The 14610-nt window shown below is 44.4% G+C and overlaps 2 protein-coding genes across 2 annotated transcripts; one reads left to right on the forward strand and one right to left on the reverse strand.

Annotated features, from left to right (window-relative positions):
* Window positions 1-32: 32 nt before the first annotated feature.
* Window positions 33-3685, reverse strand: MALSU1 (mitochondrial assembly of ribosomal large subunit 1). Its single transcript, XM_078592524.1, has 4 exons — window positions 3234-3685; window positions 1459-1730; window positions 513-594; window positions 33-355 (listed from the first exon to the last, which is right to left on the reverse strand). The coding sequence occupies exons 1-4, from the start codon at window positions 3631-3633 to the stop codon at window positions 153-155; spliced, it is 957 nt and encodes a 318-aa protein (XP_078448650.1). The 5' UTR covers window positions 3634-3685; the 3' UTR covers window positions 33-152.
* Window positions 3686-4706: 1021 nt separating this feature from the next.
* Window positions 4707-14295, forward strand: SNF8 (SNF8 subunit of ESCRT-II). Its single transcript, XM_078592570.1, has 9 exons — window positions 4707-4953; window positions 7738-7807; window positions 8448-8498; window positions 8868-9006; window positions 10012-10116; window positions 12672-12744; window positions 13093-13234; window positions 13323-13397; window positions 13624-14295. The coding sequence occupies exons 2-9, from the start codon at window positions 7754-7756 to the stop codon at window positions 13750-13752; spliced, it is 768 nt and encodes a 255-aa protein (XP_078448696.1). The 5' UTR covers window positions 4707-4953; window positions 7738-7753; the 3' UTR covers window positions 13753-14295.
* Window positions 14296-14610: the final 315 nt, after the last annotated feature.

Raw genomic sequence — 14610 nt, forward strand, 5'->3', positions numbered from 1 at the left:
TTCAAAATACAAGCATACAAAGTGCAAGAAACTAAACGGGAAACGTTTATTTCGCAAAAAATATATAACACAACTTACAAAGGTGCCACAGGCTGGCATGACCAAATGTTTACATATTCTTGACAACATTCACAAATTCAACTTTTGTTCATTCACCCGAAGGGAGCATGTGGGGTGGTCTTCTTTGTGAGCACCTCTTGCTTAAAGAACTCGGTAGGATCTCCGACAAACTCCAGCGGGAAGGTTTCACATGGGATGCTCGACAACTGATCATCGTCCTCGCGTAAAGTCCAAAGCTTCTCCAACTCCAAGCGCTCGCGCACATCCTCCAACATGAAGTGAACAACAATGTTACCTGTTTTAAACACACAGATCACTATGAGCCACAGCTGAATTCAAGTGCACACATACATTTTTGTACACAACAATATTAGAAAGGCATTTGATAACATTGATAAGATTTATGGAATAAAACTTATGTAGTTGGTGACTGCAATATATTTACAACGTACCAAAGTCTATACACATCCAGTCGTCAGTGTCGTGGCCTTCTATGCGTACATGTTCATACTTTGTCATTTTCAGATATTTGTACTGTTGGAAGGACAAAAAACATTCCAAATAGATTAAACATGCTAAATGTATATTTGGCTCTTTATTTACCTAAGCTATTAGGAATTGTAAAACATGCTGTAATGGTATTAACCGGCACATGCAAAAAAATAATTTTACTATTTACCACAGGGTTTAGCAAATGCCAGTTTTGAAATCCAACGCAGTTCGCCCTTCCACATTTGCCAATTCTCTCCGATTAAACTAAATGTAAATCACACTACATGCCTAATAATGTATAAATGTGTACGCCACGTGAATTTATTTTAAGTTTAACCAGTTATTTGTGAAAGTAGGATACGTGCACAAGATCTCTCTTACTTTCGATCAATGCTGTCTGCATCACATGGAATGAGTTTAAGAATCATGAGACGTGAGCAGCATGCCGATGATCTCAGTAAATGTGGATAGACAGTAGTGGGTCTCCAGGATTGGAGTTTTGGAAAGCCCTGCTTTTCCAAGCTATTGCAAACATATTCAGTAAAGGCCTTAAACAGTTTTGTAAATTAACACTTGGCAATGCTGTCAAACCTTGGCAACCCCCACTGTTAAACTGAAGTCATTAAACATCAGCCTCACAAAAGCTGGTCCACCCCTCGGTGGCAGTGTGGTCGTCATAGCATTGGTTCAAGGGATGAAATGGGACCCCCTTTTCCAATTCCTTCCCTCTGTAACACAGGGCTCAGGCCATTTCTGCTCATTGGCCTCGATTCAGTTTCACTGCCTGCACGCTCGATTACTACGCCACTCCCACTGCTCCTACTGGGCATCTGTGAAAAGAGCTTCATAGCTCATCGAATTTCTCCAGTCTAAAGATTCTGATTCTGCTCGCTCACGCCACCGCACCAAGCTGTGCGTGTATTCGGCCATGGCGCGCAGGTGTCGCGTTGAGCTCCCGGTGACAACCACAAAGTAGTCCACGTAGTTGAGCTCTGGCGGAACATTAATGACACAGAGGTCACGTCCGTTCTCTTGATGCAGAGCAGCGACCAGAACGTCCAGAGACATCCCTACGATGTCCCCCGCCACATGCGCTCTGGGATCCAGCATGGCCTCCATCTCAGACAAGTGCTGCTGTTGTTGCTGCTGCTCATCCATGTCCTCGCCAGACTCTGTCGCTGCAAATTATGGCACACACACATGCAACTATCAAACAAGCCAAGTGTTTGCGAATCATGACAACCATTGCGCCAAAACTGCACATTGCTGGATGGATCGTGGGGGTTATTTTAACCATAGGTCACCATGCTGATTAGTGCGGGTTGGTGAAATTGGGGAGAGTACACGTGGGAGCATAGAATAAAAAAACACAATTTGTTTATTTAACTACCCTTTGCTGACCACCACATATCACAACCTTGCATCAGTCTACAACAACCTCTTCGTGCAAGGTTATAAATCGTTCTTAGGCTTTCACCATGCTCCTGCTGTTATTAAATTTGTTTACCCGAGAAAGCCTCAGTCTCATGACGTTTTTCAGGAGGGTCCTGCCACGTTTTCGTCGCAGTAGGGGGGCGATGCTATTTAGAATCAAATTGAGTAAGTTGTGCAAGTACCGATTTTTGTTGAAATGTTCAACCGCTTTATTTGCACGTGTCCCCATCCCAGGTGTATCGTCAATGGGCACCTGAAGCGCAGTCTTGCTCGTTCAGCAGGATGAAGAATGATTGCGCTCCGCTACAATGAACGCTCACTCAAGCACCGCTCCAGCCGAATGACATCATCGACCAATCGCAGGTCCCACGCACAACACGCTTTCTGGGAATCGCTCAGTCCAGTAGTGTAAGGCCCCCTAATGCAAAAAAATATGACAGCAGACGACCGCTTACTGTATAGAGCGAATCAGAACTACCACCGGAAGGTGAAGAGTGATAGTGCATTGATTCTTGCCCTCCGATGTGACCTTGGCCTCCGATGTGACCTTGGCCAACGGAGTTCGATTCCTGGCCATAGCGAATGTCAGTAGCGATTGCTGATCAGCAAGTGTCCCTGGACGAACTCTCCTTCACCAACCCGGCAATGACCGACGCGAAGTGTGATCAAACAACCCCACGACCAGCAAGGCGCCGATGCGACCCTTATCCACAGCAGTGGATTGACAAATGGCTGATAACTTCATCATGGGACCTCCTTTGCCAGTACCAAAATATGAGAATCGGTTTTCCACTTTTTTCTGGCAACAAAACAGGTGGTTAAGATGTTAAAACACTCAAACTGAAACCTTTTAAAAGGAATCATGTCTGCATTAACCACAATACTTGTGGTCAGAATGCAAACAAAAACATACTCTGATAATATATGCATTGTCTTTGAAACTGATTGGTCCACACCAGAGCGAGCTTTCAAAGACAATGCATATATTATCAGAGTATGTTTTTTGTTTGCATTCTGACCACAAGCAGTGGTTAATGCAGACATGACTCCTTGTAAAAGGTTTCAGTTTGGCGTTTTAACATCTTAACAAAGCTGTTTTGTTGCCAGAAAAAAGGGGAAAACCTCTTCTCACGGCTGAGAACTTGTTCGGTTTAAAATGCAATTCTCATTATCATCAGCCACGAATGCCGCCCCAACGCAGTGGCCCATTCATTACTTCAGACCGGTCACCGCTTGGCCACTCTCACCGGTCGGATCCCAAATCTTCTTCCTCCTCCTCCTGCCGCTCGTCGCCTCATCATCATCCTCCTCGTCGTCACCACGGGCTCCGCTTGAAAACGCACGCGAAGGGCCGCTCGGTGTGCTCGTAGAAGCCCCCCGAGGGGGTACAACTGAGGAAGGACTGCGTAAAAACGGATTTGGGCTGACCCCGGAGACGAACACAGCGACCGCAGAACACCGAGAGGGGACTGCGGAGCGATGCATCGTGGGGATTGTGGAGATCTTCGGGGGGGTCAAAGTTGCCAGCGAGGCCAGGCGGGGAAGAGCGCGGGGAGGACGAGAGACTCCTGTAAAGACCGTGGATGCGGCGAGGCGGGGAAGAGCGGCGGCCAGGGAGACCCCGCGCCTAGAGACCGCAGCCGCCATTGAGACGCACGTGGTGGTGGGGGGGGTCGTGGTGGTGGGGGGGGTCGTGGTGGTGGGGGGGGTCGTGGTGGTGGGGGGGGTCGTGGTGGTGGGGGGGGTCGTGGTGGTGGGGGGGGGTCGTGGTGGTGGGGGGGGTCGTGGTGGTGGGGGGGGTCGTGGTGGTGGGGGGGGTCGTGGTGGTGGGGGGGGTCGTGGTGGGGGGGCGCACGTGGTGGGGGGGGGGAGGACGCGATTGGTTCACCAAATCTAACCCCGTCCCCACCGCCGCCGCGTTACGCGCACCGATTGGCTCCCTCGCACTCAACGAGGACGGCCGCTCGTGATTGGCCGGCAGCTCGGCGTGAGCGCGGAAGTGGCAAATTACAGCGCCCCGCCCCCCGCTTCGGCGGCGGCGTTTGGGGGCTTCGATTCGGGAGGGCATCGCACGACGATTCGGGATGAATTCGATGAATTGGTATAGCCCCGTGAGTTATTCGGCTTTTGAATCGGGTGCAACCGCAACAAACAAAAAACGTGAGAAAGAAAGCATATTAAAGTGACTGCGTAAACAGAAAAATTCCAGGAAAAAACTGCTAAGTCTTCCAGAAAAAAAGCATTAAAAGATGTATTTTTAAGATAAAAACGAATGTATCTCTACCAAGAGCGATAGAAAAGGTGACAAAGTGCACTCGTCCAGAATTGTGCAAACTGCTGTCGTGCGGAATGGGATAATGGGACAGCTTTCAAACCAAAATCCAGACCCTTTTGGGTCACCCCGTGCCCCTTATAATTCACAACGTTCACCCGACAAAGTCACCGTCACAAGGGAAAAACACAAACAAATAGACATTTAATAAAACATTGACGATGCATCCCCGTCGTGGGATGGTATTGTCACCAACTCCTTGGTTATAAACGCGATTCAAAAATATAAACATTGAGTCTCATGGCTCGTTCCGATCGGTTGTTCGAACGTAATATGTATTTGCTTAACGTTTGAAGAAACAAAAACTCGGAAAGTAAAATAATAATCCCACATTCATTATTATCGAAGTACCTGTACTGCATTGTCATTGACACCGACTCTGGAAACGATTTCTTTGTATCGATTCTACGACTGCTTCTCGAGTTGCTGCCCTTCGTGGTTGTGGCCGGGCCCGGTCAAAATCCAAAGTGAGCAGGATCCCAAATATAAACAACAACAACAACAACCACCACCATCACCACAACCACCGTCTACCGTCGCGTCCCTCGCCAGCTTCGTTCATGTCCACGAGTGGACGCAGGGAGAACACCACGGAGACAGGAGGAGTGAGGAAGCACGCACTCAGGGGTTGTGGGGTGAGTGGTGGCGATGGTGGTGTGGCGATGGTGGTGTGGCGATGGTGGTGTGGCGATGGTGGTGTGGCGATGGTGGTGTGGCGATGGTGGTGTGGCGATGGTGGTGTGGCGATGGTGGTGTGGCGATGGTGGTGTGGCGATGGTGGTGTGGCGATGGTGGTGTGGCGATGGTGGTGTGGCGATGGTGGTGTGGCGATGGTGGTGTGGCGATGGTGGTGTGGCGATGGTGGTGTGGCGATGGTGGTGTGGCGATGGTGGTGTGGCGATGGTGGTGTGGCGATGGTGGTGTTGGTGGTGTGGCGATGGTGGTGTTGGTGGTGTGGCGATGGTGGTGTTGGTGGTGTGGCGATGGTGGTGTTGGTGGTGTGGCGATGGTGGTGTTGGTGGTGTGGCGATGGTGGTGTTGGTGGTGTGGCGATGGTGGTGTTGGTGGTGTGGCGATGGTGGTGTTGGTGGTGTTGGTGGTGTGGCGATGGTGGTGTTGGTGGTGTGGCGATGGTGGTGTTGGTGGTGTGGCGATGGTGGTGTTGGTGGTGTGGCGATGGTGGTGTTGGTGGTGTGGCGATGGTGGTGTTGGTGGTGTGGGTAGTGTGGTGATGGGGGTGTGGTGATGGTGGTGATGGTAATGTGGTGATGGTGGTGTGGTGATGGTGGTGATGGTAGTGTGGTGATGGTGGTGATGGTGGTGTGGCGATGGGGGTGTGGTGAAGGTGGTGTTGGTGGTGTGGCGATGGGGGTGTGGTGATGGGGTTGTGGCGATGGGGTGTGGTGAAGGTGGTGTTGGTAGCGTGGTGATGGCCACCCTAACCCCTCGTGTGCCGTGCCGGCCTTCATAGGTGCTCTCTAACAGCACTTGCTCCTACAGTCTGCCAAGGCTATACGGGGGATCTTTGTATTTGGTAATGGTGGCCAGGCGTTGGTTTTGGTGGTGGAGCTGAGTGGTCATAGTGGTGGTGATTGGTATTGCTAGTGATGGAGCGAGTGGTGATGTTATTGGTGACGTAAAGTGGTGGTAATGTTAGCATTGTATGTGAGTGCTGATGGTAGTGGTGGAGCGAGTGGGAATGTAAGTGGTGATGTACTCGTATTAGTGATGATGATGGTGGTGATGATGTGAGTACTGGAGGTGAGTGTGATGGTGGTGTTCGTGGGTTTTCATAGGCGCTGCTACTCACTAACAGCACTTTCCCCAATAGTCAGGACTACACGGGGGATCCTTGTAAGTGGTGGTGGTGGTATTCGTGACGTTAAGACTGGCAATGTTGAAGTGTAACTTGCATATACTGTACTGTAGCCAGCCTGTGATGACTTCCTGTATTTAATATGTTGAGGACAGACATCCTTGGCAATCTGAGGATGTTAAGAAAGATCGAGATAATGGCATTTGTCTCCGTTTGAGCTTTTCTATGTCCATGTTCTTGCATCCTTTTAAAAAAATGTGCGTTACGTATCTTCATGTCCCTCCTTGCAGGCTGAAATTAGACCTAAGACCAACGGGGAGAGAGTGATGACGTCTCTGGCTCATGCCCAGCAAGGCATTGGATTGTGGCTTTGCAGGACCATGATGGATCGGCACAGGGGGAGGAGGGCCTTCATCCAGCAGTTTATAGATCACGGATGATGATTATTCCAGTTTGGTTTTGATTTAACATACATGTGGCATTCAGATTTTATGTGACGTCCGCACTCTGCCTCATATGCCTTTATGGCATTGGTGATGCATGGAAATCAGTGACGGGACGTGTATTTTACACCGAGGCCTTCAGTGCTATCCTCCCGCAATTAAACCGCCTTCGAATAACCTCACCATGACACTAGGGCTATAGGCTATTGCCATTCGACGTATCCACCCCATATTCACCGTGACAGTAACCTTTATCGAGTGGAATAAAGTGATTTAACACGAGGCTCAACACCTATGAGAGTTACAATACACTAATTGCAGAGACATGAATACATGGTTACTGAAACCATCAAGGATGTACCACTATTATGCAGGATGACAGGATGCTGCATCACAAATTGACATCACATTGCCCAAATAAATGTCATTACCAAAGAAACAAGAACAAACTCAAAACTAGTCACATTTAGTTGTACGACCACCAAGCAAGCAAAAATGCCGTAAAACACAAATAACACAATCAGGATTCAACAGGCTTCCCCACAAAAAAAATCTAAAGCACTACATTAAAAAATCTAAACGTCACGAAAGAAAGTTTAAATAAATGTTAGATGATGCTACGTTACGTGCTAGCTAGTTTTACTTCAGTTAGCTAATTGGCCCTCCAATCAAGCCACACGATAATGCTAACGTCGGCGCAAGGCCAGCTAGAAGGCTCCGGCGTGTCAAAGAATACGCCCAACATGGCAAACTCGAAATGTGATTGGTTAAAGAATATGACAACAACATCGTCCCCATTTGCTTCAACAGCAGAGAGGGGATTAACTCGACATTCTGAAGGCCTCGGTGTAGATTTTTCACCTGGAGAGGCGGAGACAGCATAGGTGGAAAATCTGATTGAATAAAAGCTCTAATGTATTAGCTGCACTGAAAGCAGCACAACTGAGGGAGAGAGTAGCAATGAAATCACCTTAATAAAATAATGGGAACGAACTTTGTAAAATGCATATAGCATTAATGAAAATATATATGAAATAATAAACATTATTTTCTGATTCTGACAATCTCTAGGCCAGCAGAGAAGGCCTTACTGGCCCTGACGGCCCGCCTCTGATGGAAATCATTTGAAATTGCATGCTGATGGTGTGTGCTTTGTGCAGACATTGACCAGTGACAATGCATCGGAGAGGAGTTGGAGCTGGAGCCATTGCCAAGAAAAAGCTGGCTGAGGTGATGTGTTTAGGCTGCCCACTGCTCACAGCAAATGCATATTAAACATTAAAAGTTTCCTTTTAAGTGTAGAGTTTATCACATTAAAGTGGTAACGTGAGGTTAAATAAGTAATATTTAAAAAACTTTTTTTTTAAACACGCTTTTATGAAATGTACTAGTAATAGCAGAACTCCACGACTCCAGGAAGTGGCCCCGAAGCTTGCCATAACGTAAGGGACCGTGGTGATTTACAGCCAACGTCAGTTGAGCGTGGACAATTAGACCCAAGCCGAAACATAACATGTAAAAAATAATGTTTAAAAATATATTTTTTTTATGATAGAATATAGTATTGTCATCAGTATGACATAAGTATACCACGTTTGCAGTCGATACCACATTGGGAAGTGGGTTAAAATTGAGTTACAATATTTGAGGATACAATGACAACAACAACAGTGAGTTAAAATAATGCGTGTAATATAGGTGACATATCACTGCATTGTGCTTAGTGCATGTTATTTGGTATATGTCACAACATGTTTTGTGTAATATATTTATCATGGTAAGTGCAATTAAGACAAGTCACTCATTTCTTGTGATATGTAAGGTGAATGTATAAAAATGCAATAAAAGCATCAATTTATGTTCTCTACAGGCAAGATATAAGGAAAGGGGGAATGTCATGGCCGAAGATCAGCTCTCACAGGTTTCATCTTTCATTTCATATTCCAATATTAACTATTACTTTATTATAAATGTCTACACATATAACAAATATTATGTTTCATTGTAATAAAGTAAAATATACTGTCACTTATCCCCACTGACCAATTAACTTTCCACTTAACTTTGCACACCCAATGTAGTAATTGTATATGGTTTAACTTATTTCCCCTAATTGTTCACACATCCAACTTTTCAAACATATGGCTACACCTCAGTCCCTAACAAGTTGGGTATGTGATGTTGTACTGTCCACCAAAAAATAATGTGCAACTGTGTAAATAAGGTTGTTGTCATGTAAATGTGTAAAAAAATTCATCTTACCATTGCAAATGTGTGGCTTTCCCATCAGATGTCCAAGCAGCTGGAGACTTTTAGGACCAACCTGGAGGAGTTTGCCAGCAAACATAAGCAGGAGATCCGCCGCAACCCACAATTCAGAGTGCAGTTCCAGGACATGTGTGCCACCATTGGCGTTGATCCTCTTGCATGTTCGTACCCACAGTCATACCATCACATGCGCTTGGATTTTGTATGGCCAATGAAGAACATCTATTTATTTTTATAAGGAGAAATCCATTGTTTCCTCCACATGAATAATATTACCCAGCCACATTTATTTAAGCAAGTAAACATTAAACCGGTTTGATCTTCTAGGTTTCATAATCATCGTAGTGCTTATTAAACACACTAGCCTTTTGCCCGTCCAAGGACGGGTGTATTTCTGTAAATCTGAAACTTGCAAGCGAAAAGCAGACCACGACGTGATATTCATTGCATTAATGCGTGTGCAATTTGTAAGGGCACGGTGACACAGACTTATTTAATTTGAAGGTTATAATCCCTTGTTCATCATGACGTCCTTTTTACTTCTATGTCTCAATAACGTTACGGAGATCGCGTGACGTGAGGGTTCTGCCTTTGTAGTGAGGGTTGTAAGTTGACACTGAGGAGGGGGGAGGAGGCGCCTCGCCCCCCCATGTGGAGTGACGTCACCCGCTAATTAATATTAATGGGGGGGTGTCCATTTGGAGTAACGTCACCTGCTTATGATTATATAATTATTGAGGGGGGGGGGGTGCTACATGTGGAGTGACGTCACCCGCTCATGATTATTAATGGGGGGGGTCCATGTGGAGGACGTCACCTGCTCATGAGTATTAATGACGGGGGCTGGCCGACGTGGAGTGACGTCGCTCGCGGGACACAGACATTCTTGGCTCATTATAGTAGTAAATACTGTTGGGTTACCAGATAGTATTGACTTGAGCACTTTAAATTGTGGCCTTGTTCAACGTAAAAATCAATATTGTGTACAAAATAATGCTTTCTTGTGGAACATTATGGGTAAAAACATAAAGAGATTACTTGCCTGTGCCACATGTTAACTTTGTAATTCACTGTGGACTTAATGTGCTCATGTGTTTCCATGCATCATAACATGAGTGGCCACATTTCTGCATGCACGAATAACAAATGTGCCTTATCATCTGCAGCTGGGAAGGGGTTCTGGTCGGAGATGCTCGGAGTGGGAGATTTTTACTATGAGCTGGGTGTGCAGATCGTGGAGGTCTGCCTTGCCCTTCGTCACCGAAATGGAGGTGAGTCTTCCCAGTTAAATATTGGGAAGCATTTACGACTAGCACTTTAACACATAGCCTTAAGCATTTGTACAACAGGGGTCCACCGAATATTAGCTTCATATTCAGCTCTGCACAAAATCCTGCCATTTTTCTTCCCGAAGAGTTAACACTGCAACTTTAGAAAACATAAAAAAAATAATTTAGCCCTTATGTTAATTGTCACACATTTCTATAAACCAATTTAAATTTACCGTATTTTCCTGCATATAGCCCGTATATGAATATAACCCGCAGACGCATATACCCCACAAAATAGCGTTTTGTGTAAAACAAACTTCAGATAGCCCGCACCTCCATATACCCCGCATGCATTCATATCTTTAACATCGTTACCGCAGCTTAATTCCATCATATTAATACAAAGTTTACATTTGTAATACATTTCACTATCAATTGTTCATATTAAAATCATAACGTGCACAAAGAAAACAAACTAACCGGAAACGAGTGAACTTAAAACAGTAAATAAGTAAAAAAAGTAAATATCCAATAAATAAGTAACACATAACTGGTAGATAAGTAAGTAAGCGTACTGTTAGGCTTACCAGCATTCGACCTCATCATATTACAGCTACTGGACCGGTAGTTACCCCTGTACAGTTTTAGCACTGGTAGATTGCGCACTGCGCAGACAATAGCGGCACTACGGTAACGCCATTTCCTCCTGGCAACAAAGCCATTGGAAGTTTGAAACAAAGCTCATGGTCGCGACTGTATAGTGCTCAGCTAATAGCAGCGGCCTAAGGGACTCAGCAATTATGATTCCGTGTCTGGTAGAGGCTTGTTAAGGCCCTCAGCTGAAACTTTCGCACTCTCCTACAACCACTGAAAGTATTACGGTAAACAAAGTGCACCCACTTCAAACATTGTCGTTTCATTGTACAAACAAATCGAATAATTTAAAACATAATAACACGTGCAATTTTAGTGTGAGTGGTTTATTCAGCAGTGATTTAGTCAAAGGTAAGTGTTGCATAGTGTAGATAGTATTACCATTAAAACATTAAACGAGTTATGACATGTCACACGTGTAAAATACTTTTGGGATTGCCCGCACCTCCATGTACCCCACACCTCCATATACCCCGCAGGGTCTTGTTTTGTTTGTAAAAAGTGGGAAACCCCGCGGGTTATATGCAGGAAAATACGGTACTGTGCAGTGCATTGGGTGTTGGGGTTGGTGCACGAACAATATCGGATGATTCTCCATGTTTATTTTCAAAAACTTTACAAATATCTCCTATCACTGCATTATCTGGATACTGTAATCTCTAGTCAACCTTACTCTGCCTCTGTTCAATTTTACCGGAACACTGCGTTATACTTTTAGGCGGTGATATAGCCCACTGGTAGTGCATTCACCGCATGTTGCAGAGGTTCTCAGTTCTATTTCAACATTCGCCCTGATTAATACTGCAGGTACGTTAACCATACATTATGCATCATCTGCTTCACAATAAACGTTAAAGATCCCATGAAGTGATTCACAAGAGTAAGCCATTGTGTGCTGGCATCATGGTCCATATTTGTTCCATTTGAAAGATTTGCTGAAAATTACTCCTTTTGAGTCTACATCGCAATCATGGGCACCCTTCTGAAAAAACTTGTCAGGACCCTCCTGTTAAGTGTAATGAGAGGCAGTGAGGCTCTGGGTAAACAAGCGTAAACAACATAACATCCACCTTGGACAGCAGTGCTCTTACATAGCACTGCTGTTCAAGGTTCCATTACATGGAACACAATAATTCAACACCATTTTTAGAAAGCATAAATTCCATTAAAAAAAATCAATTTAAAAGCACATTCATAATTCTTAAATTAATTTCCCCACCACCGTTTTCTAATCGCCGCCACCACCTTCCTTTCCAGAACCGCCACCACATAAGGGATGTGATAGTTGGTGTGAAAACCTGATTGGTTCGGATTTAGGTTATTAGCATTGTTTTGATGGAAAAGCTGTTTAGAGAAAAGTTTTTCCAGTATTTGTTCAATATGATGGGTAAATGAGTTATGGATCTGGAGCTGTTCGAGTCATTGATGGCTAGTGATGGTTTAATTAGAAGTGGTTAGTTTGATTCTATAGATGTGCTTGGAATCTTTCCAGTGGAAAATGAAAGATTAATCAAGTGTGTGATTGCCGAGGTGATTATCGGAAGAGCCTGTAGTCTAAGAAAGGTTGGCCAGGGGTTAGTATTTGATGTACTGGGTTTATCATGTTTAACTGTCTACTGTTTAGTGTTATTGGAGTAAAATGTTGTATTGCCAGTTTTGAGTTTGGTAGCGGATTGGTAATTTTTCTTCAGTTATATTCTGTACTGCAACTTTCTTTGCTCTCCCATCGAATGTCCCATTCTGATCCTTCTTCGTTCATACATAAGCTTTAATTTGACCAATGGCTCATTAAATATATATTACTGTTCTGTTTTGGCTCCAGCTCTGGCCAGTGTATCATTTAACTTATGAATAAAACATGAACAAAACTTAACTTAAAATGTAAATGGTTGTTTTCCTAGGGCTGATGATGCTGGAGGAGCTACACAATCATGTGCTGAAGAGCAGGGGCAAGTACGGCCAGGAGCTTAGTCAGTGAGTGCTCAAACCCCTCTCAATGACCTATGGCCCGACACCCATCTAAAGACATGCATTTGCTGCTGTTAAAGAGTACTTGCTGTAACCCTCACATTTTACTGTTGCATTTTAAATACAAATTAGGCATCGCAAGCAAAAAATTTGCAAAAGTCAAGCATATGTGTCTTTGCATAGAATAAAATTATATATTTTAATATAAAGCTTTCAGTTTTGTATATCTCACCAACTTATTTCATTCCTGGTTAAGTAAATGAAACGAATTAAATATTGTATGAAAATCTGAATTTTACCCTTTGAGACTTTCTTGTTGTAGCTTTATTCTACTTCCCATGCCAATGTTTACAGAGATGACCTAATCCGAGCCATAAAAAAGCTCAAGGTGCTGGGCAATGGCTTCTGCATGATCCCCATGGGTGGAACCTACCTGGTGCAGTCTGTGCCTGCTGAGCTCAACATGGACCACACCACAGTGCTCCAAATCGCTGAGGTCAGCACACATGTAGCACAACGAGTGCCCTGATTGTTATTTTTTTTGCTCAAGTTAATGTCTGTTTTTGCTTTTACCCGAATAACAGAAAAAGGGCTATGTGAGCGTTGAGGAAATAAAATCTTCTCTGAAGTGGGAAACGGAGCGTACAAACCACGTGTTGGTAAGTGCCTGCCTTTTGTTCATACGAGTTTAATTTAAAAGGTAGCAGTGCTAATGCTGTTTCATTGTAATTTATAAACAAAAAATATATATTGGCAAGGGTCACTTGCTTCAAGGACTGTTGGCTGAACGTTCACCATTGTCAGCATCTACACTGTAATTTTTTGGGTTTTTCCACAGCTCATAAACATTGTGTTCTTGTGCTAACCGAACATCAAATGTTGCAGGCTCACTTGCTGAGGGAAGGACTGGCCTGGATAGACCAGCAGGCACTCGGGGGAGCGCAGTACTGGTTCCCTGCTCTCTTTACCGACCTGTACAGCCAGGACATCAGTCCCGATGAAGCCAGCTCGTAGCGCAGTGCATTCTTGCAAATGTGTCCTTTATGGAACTGTGAGTGAATAAAGGCAGCTGTTATCTCCAAATGTATATCATGTTGACATGGGCTTTGTATTTCACGGAGAACACTTTTTAATTTTACACTCCCAAGTTCATGGAGGATTGTTTTTTTAGTCAGCTGTCTCCTTAACTGCTGGATAAAGGCTGGGTCATAATGACCAATGTATGATTACACATCTTGCTGTTAAGTTCCCTGCTATGGTCTGTTTTAAAGCTCTGTTTATGTAATCCTGAAGATACAACACTCATTTGTTAACATTAAACTTGATCGTTCCTGTAGAATTATTTCACAGCAGTCAGGCTTTGTGTTGACAAGTGTCCAAATGTGGTTACCAAATAAGAGCTACCTGACATGTTTATTGCTTAGTGTAGGGGGATTGTCTGTACCAGTTCGTAAAGGGTTTTGTACATTTTTGCATTGGACAGCTTTATTGACATTTCCACTAAACCTTAAATGTGAATTCCAAAATTCAACTGCACAGTAAACTTTTTAAAGCCAATGTTTTTACCTCTGGTCCTGCCCATGCAGCTCCCACCCAACACGCATGCACCATAATATATTTCCATTATTGTGGATCCAGGAATAAGTGAAAATTAAGGTTTAGGAAACACGTGGCCCGATGCTTCCATTGATAATACATTTTACTATCATTTAGAATCTGGGAAAGCTGCCACTTAAAGAGCATTTAAGCTTCTCTTTATTTTTATCCATAAGAGGTTCTTGGGTGTGATCGTGTAAATTCGCAAGAGTACTTAAAATGATCACCCTAAATGTATCCACGTGTATTTGAGGGGGGAAACAATTACATTCCTTC

The sequence above is a fragment of the Lampetra planeri genome, chromosome 1, assembly GCF_965212315.1.
Source record: "Lampetra planeri chromosome 1, kcLamPlan1.2.h2, whole genome shotgun sequence".
Lineage (NCBI taxonomy): Eukaryota > Metazoa > Chordata > Hyperoartia > Petromyzontiformes > Petromyzontidae > Lampetra > Lampetra planeri.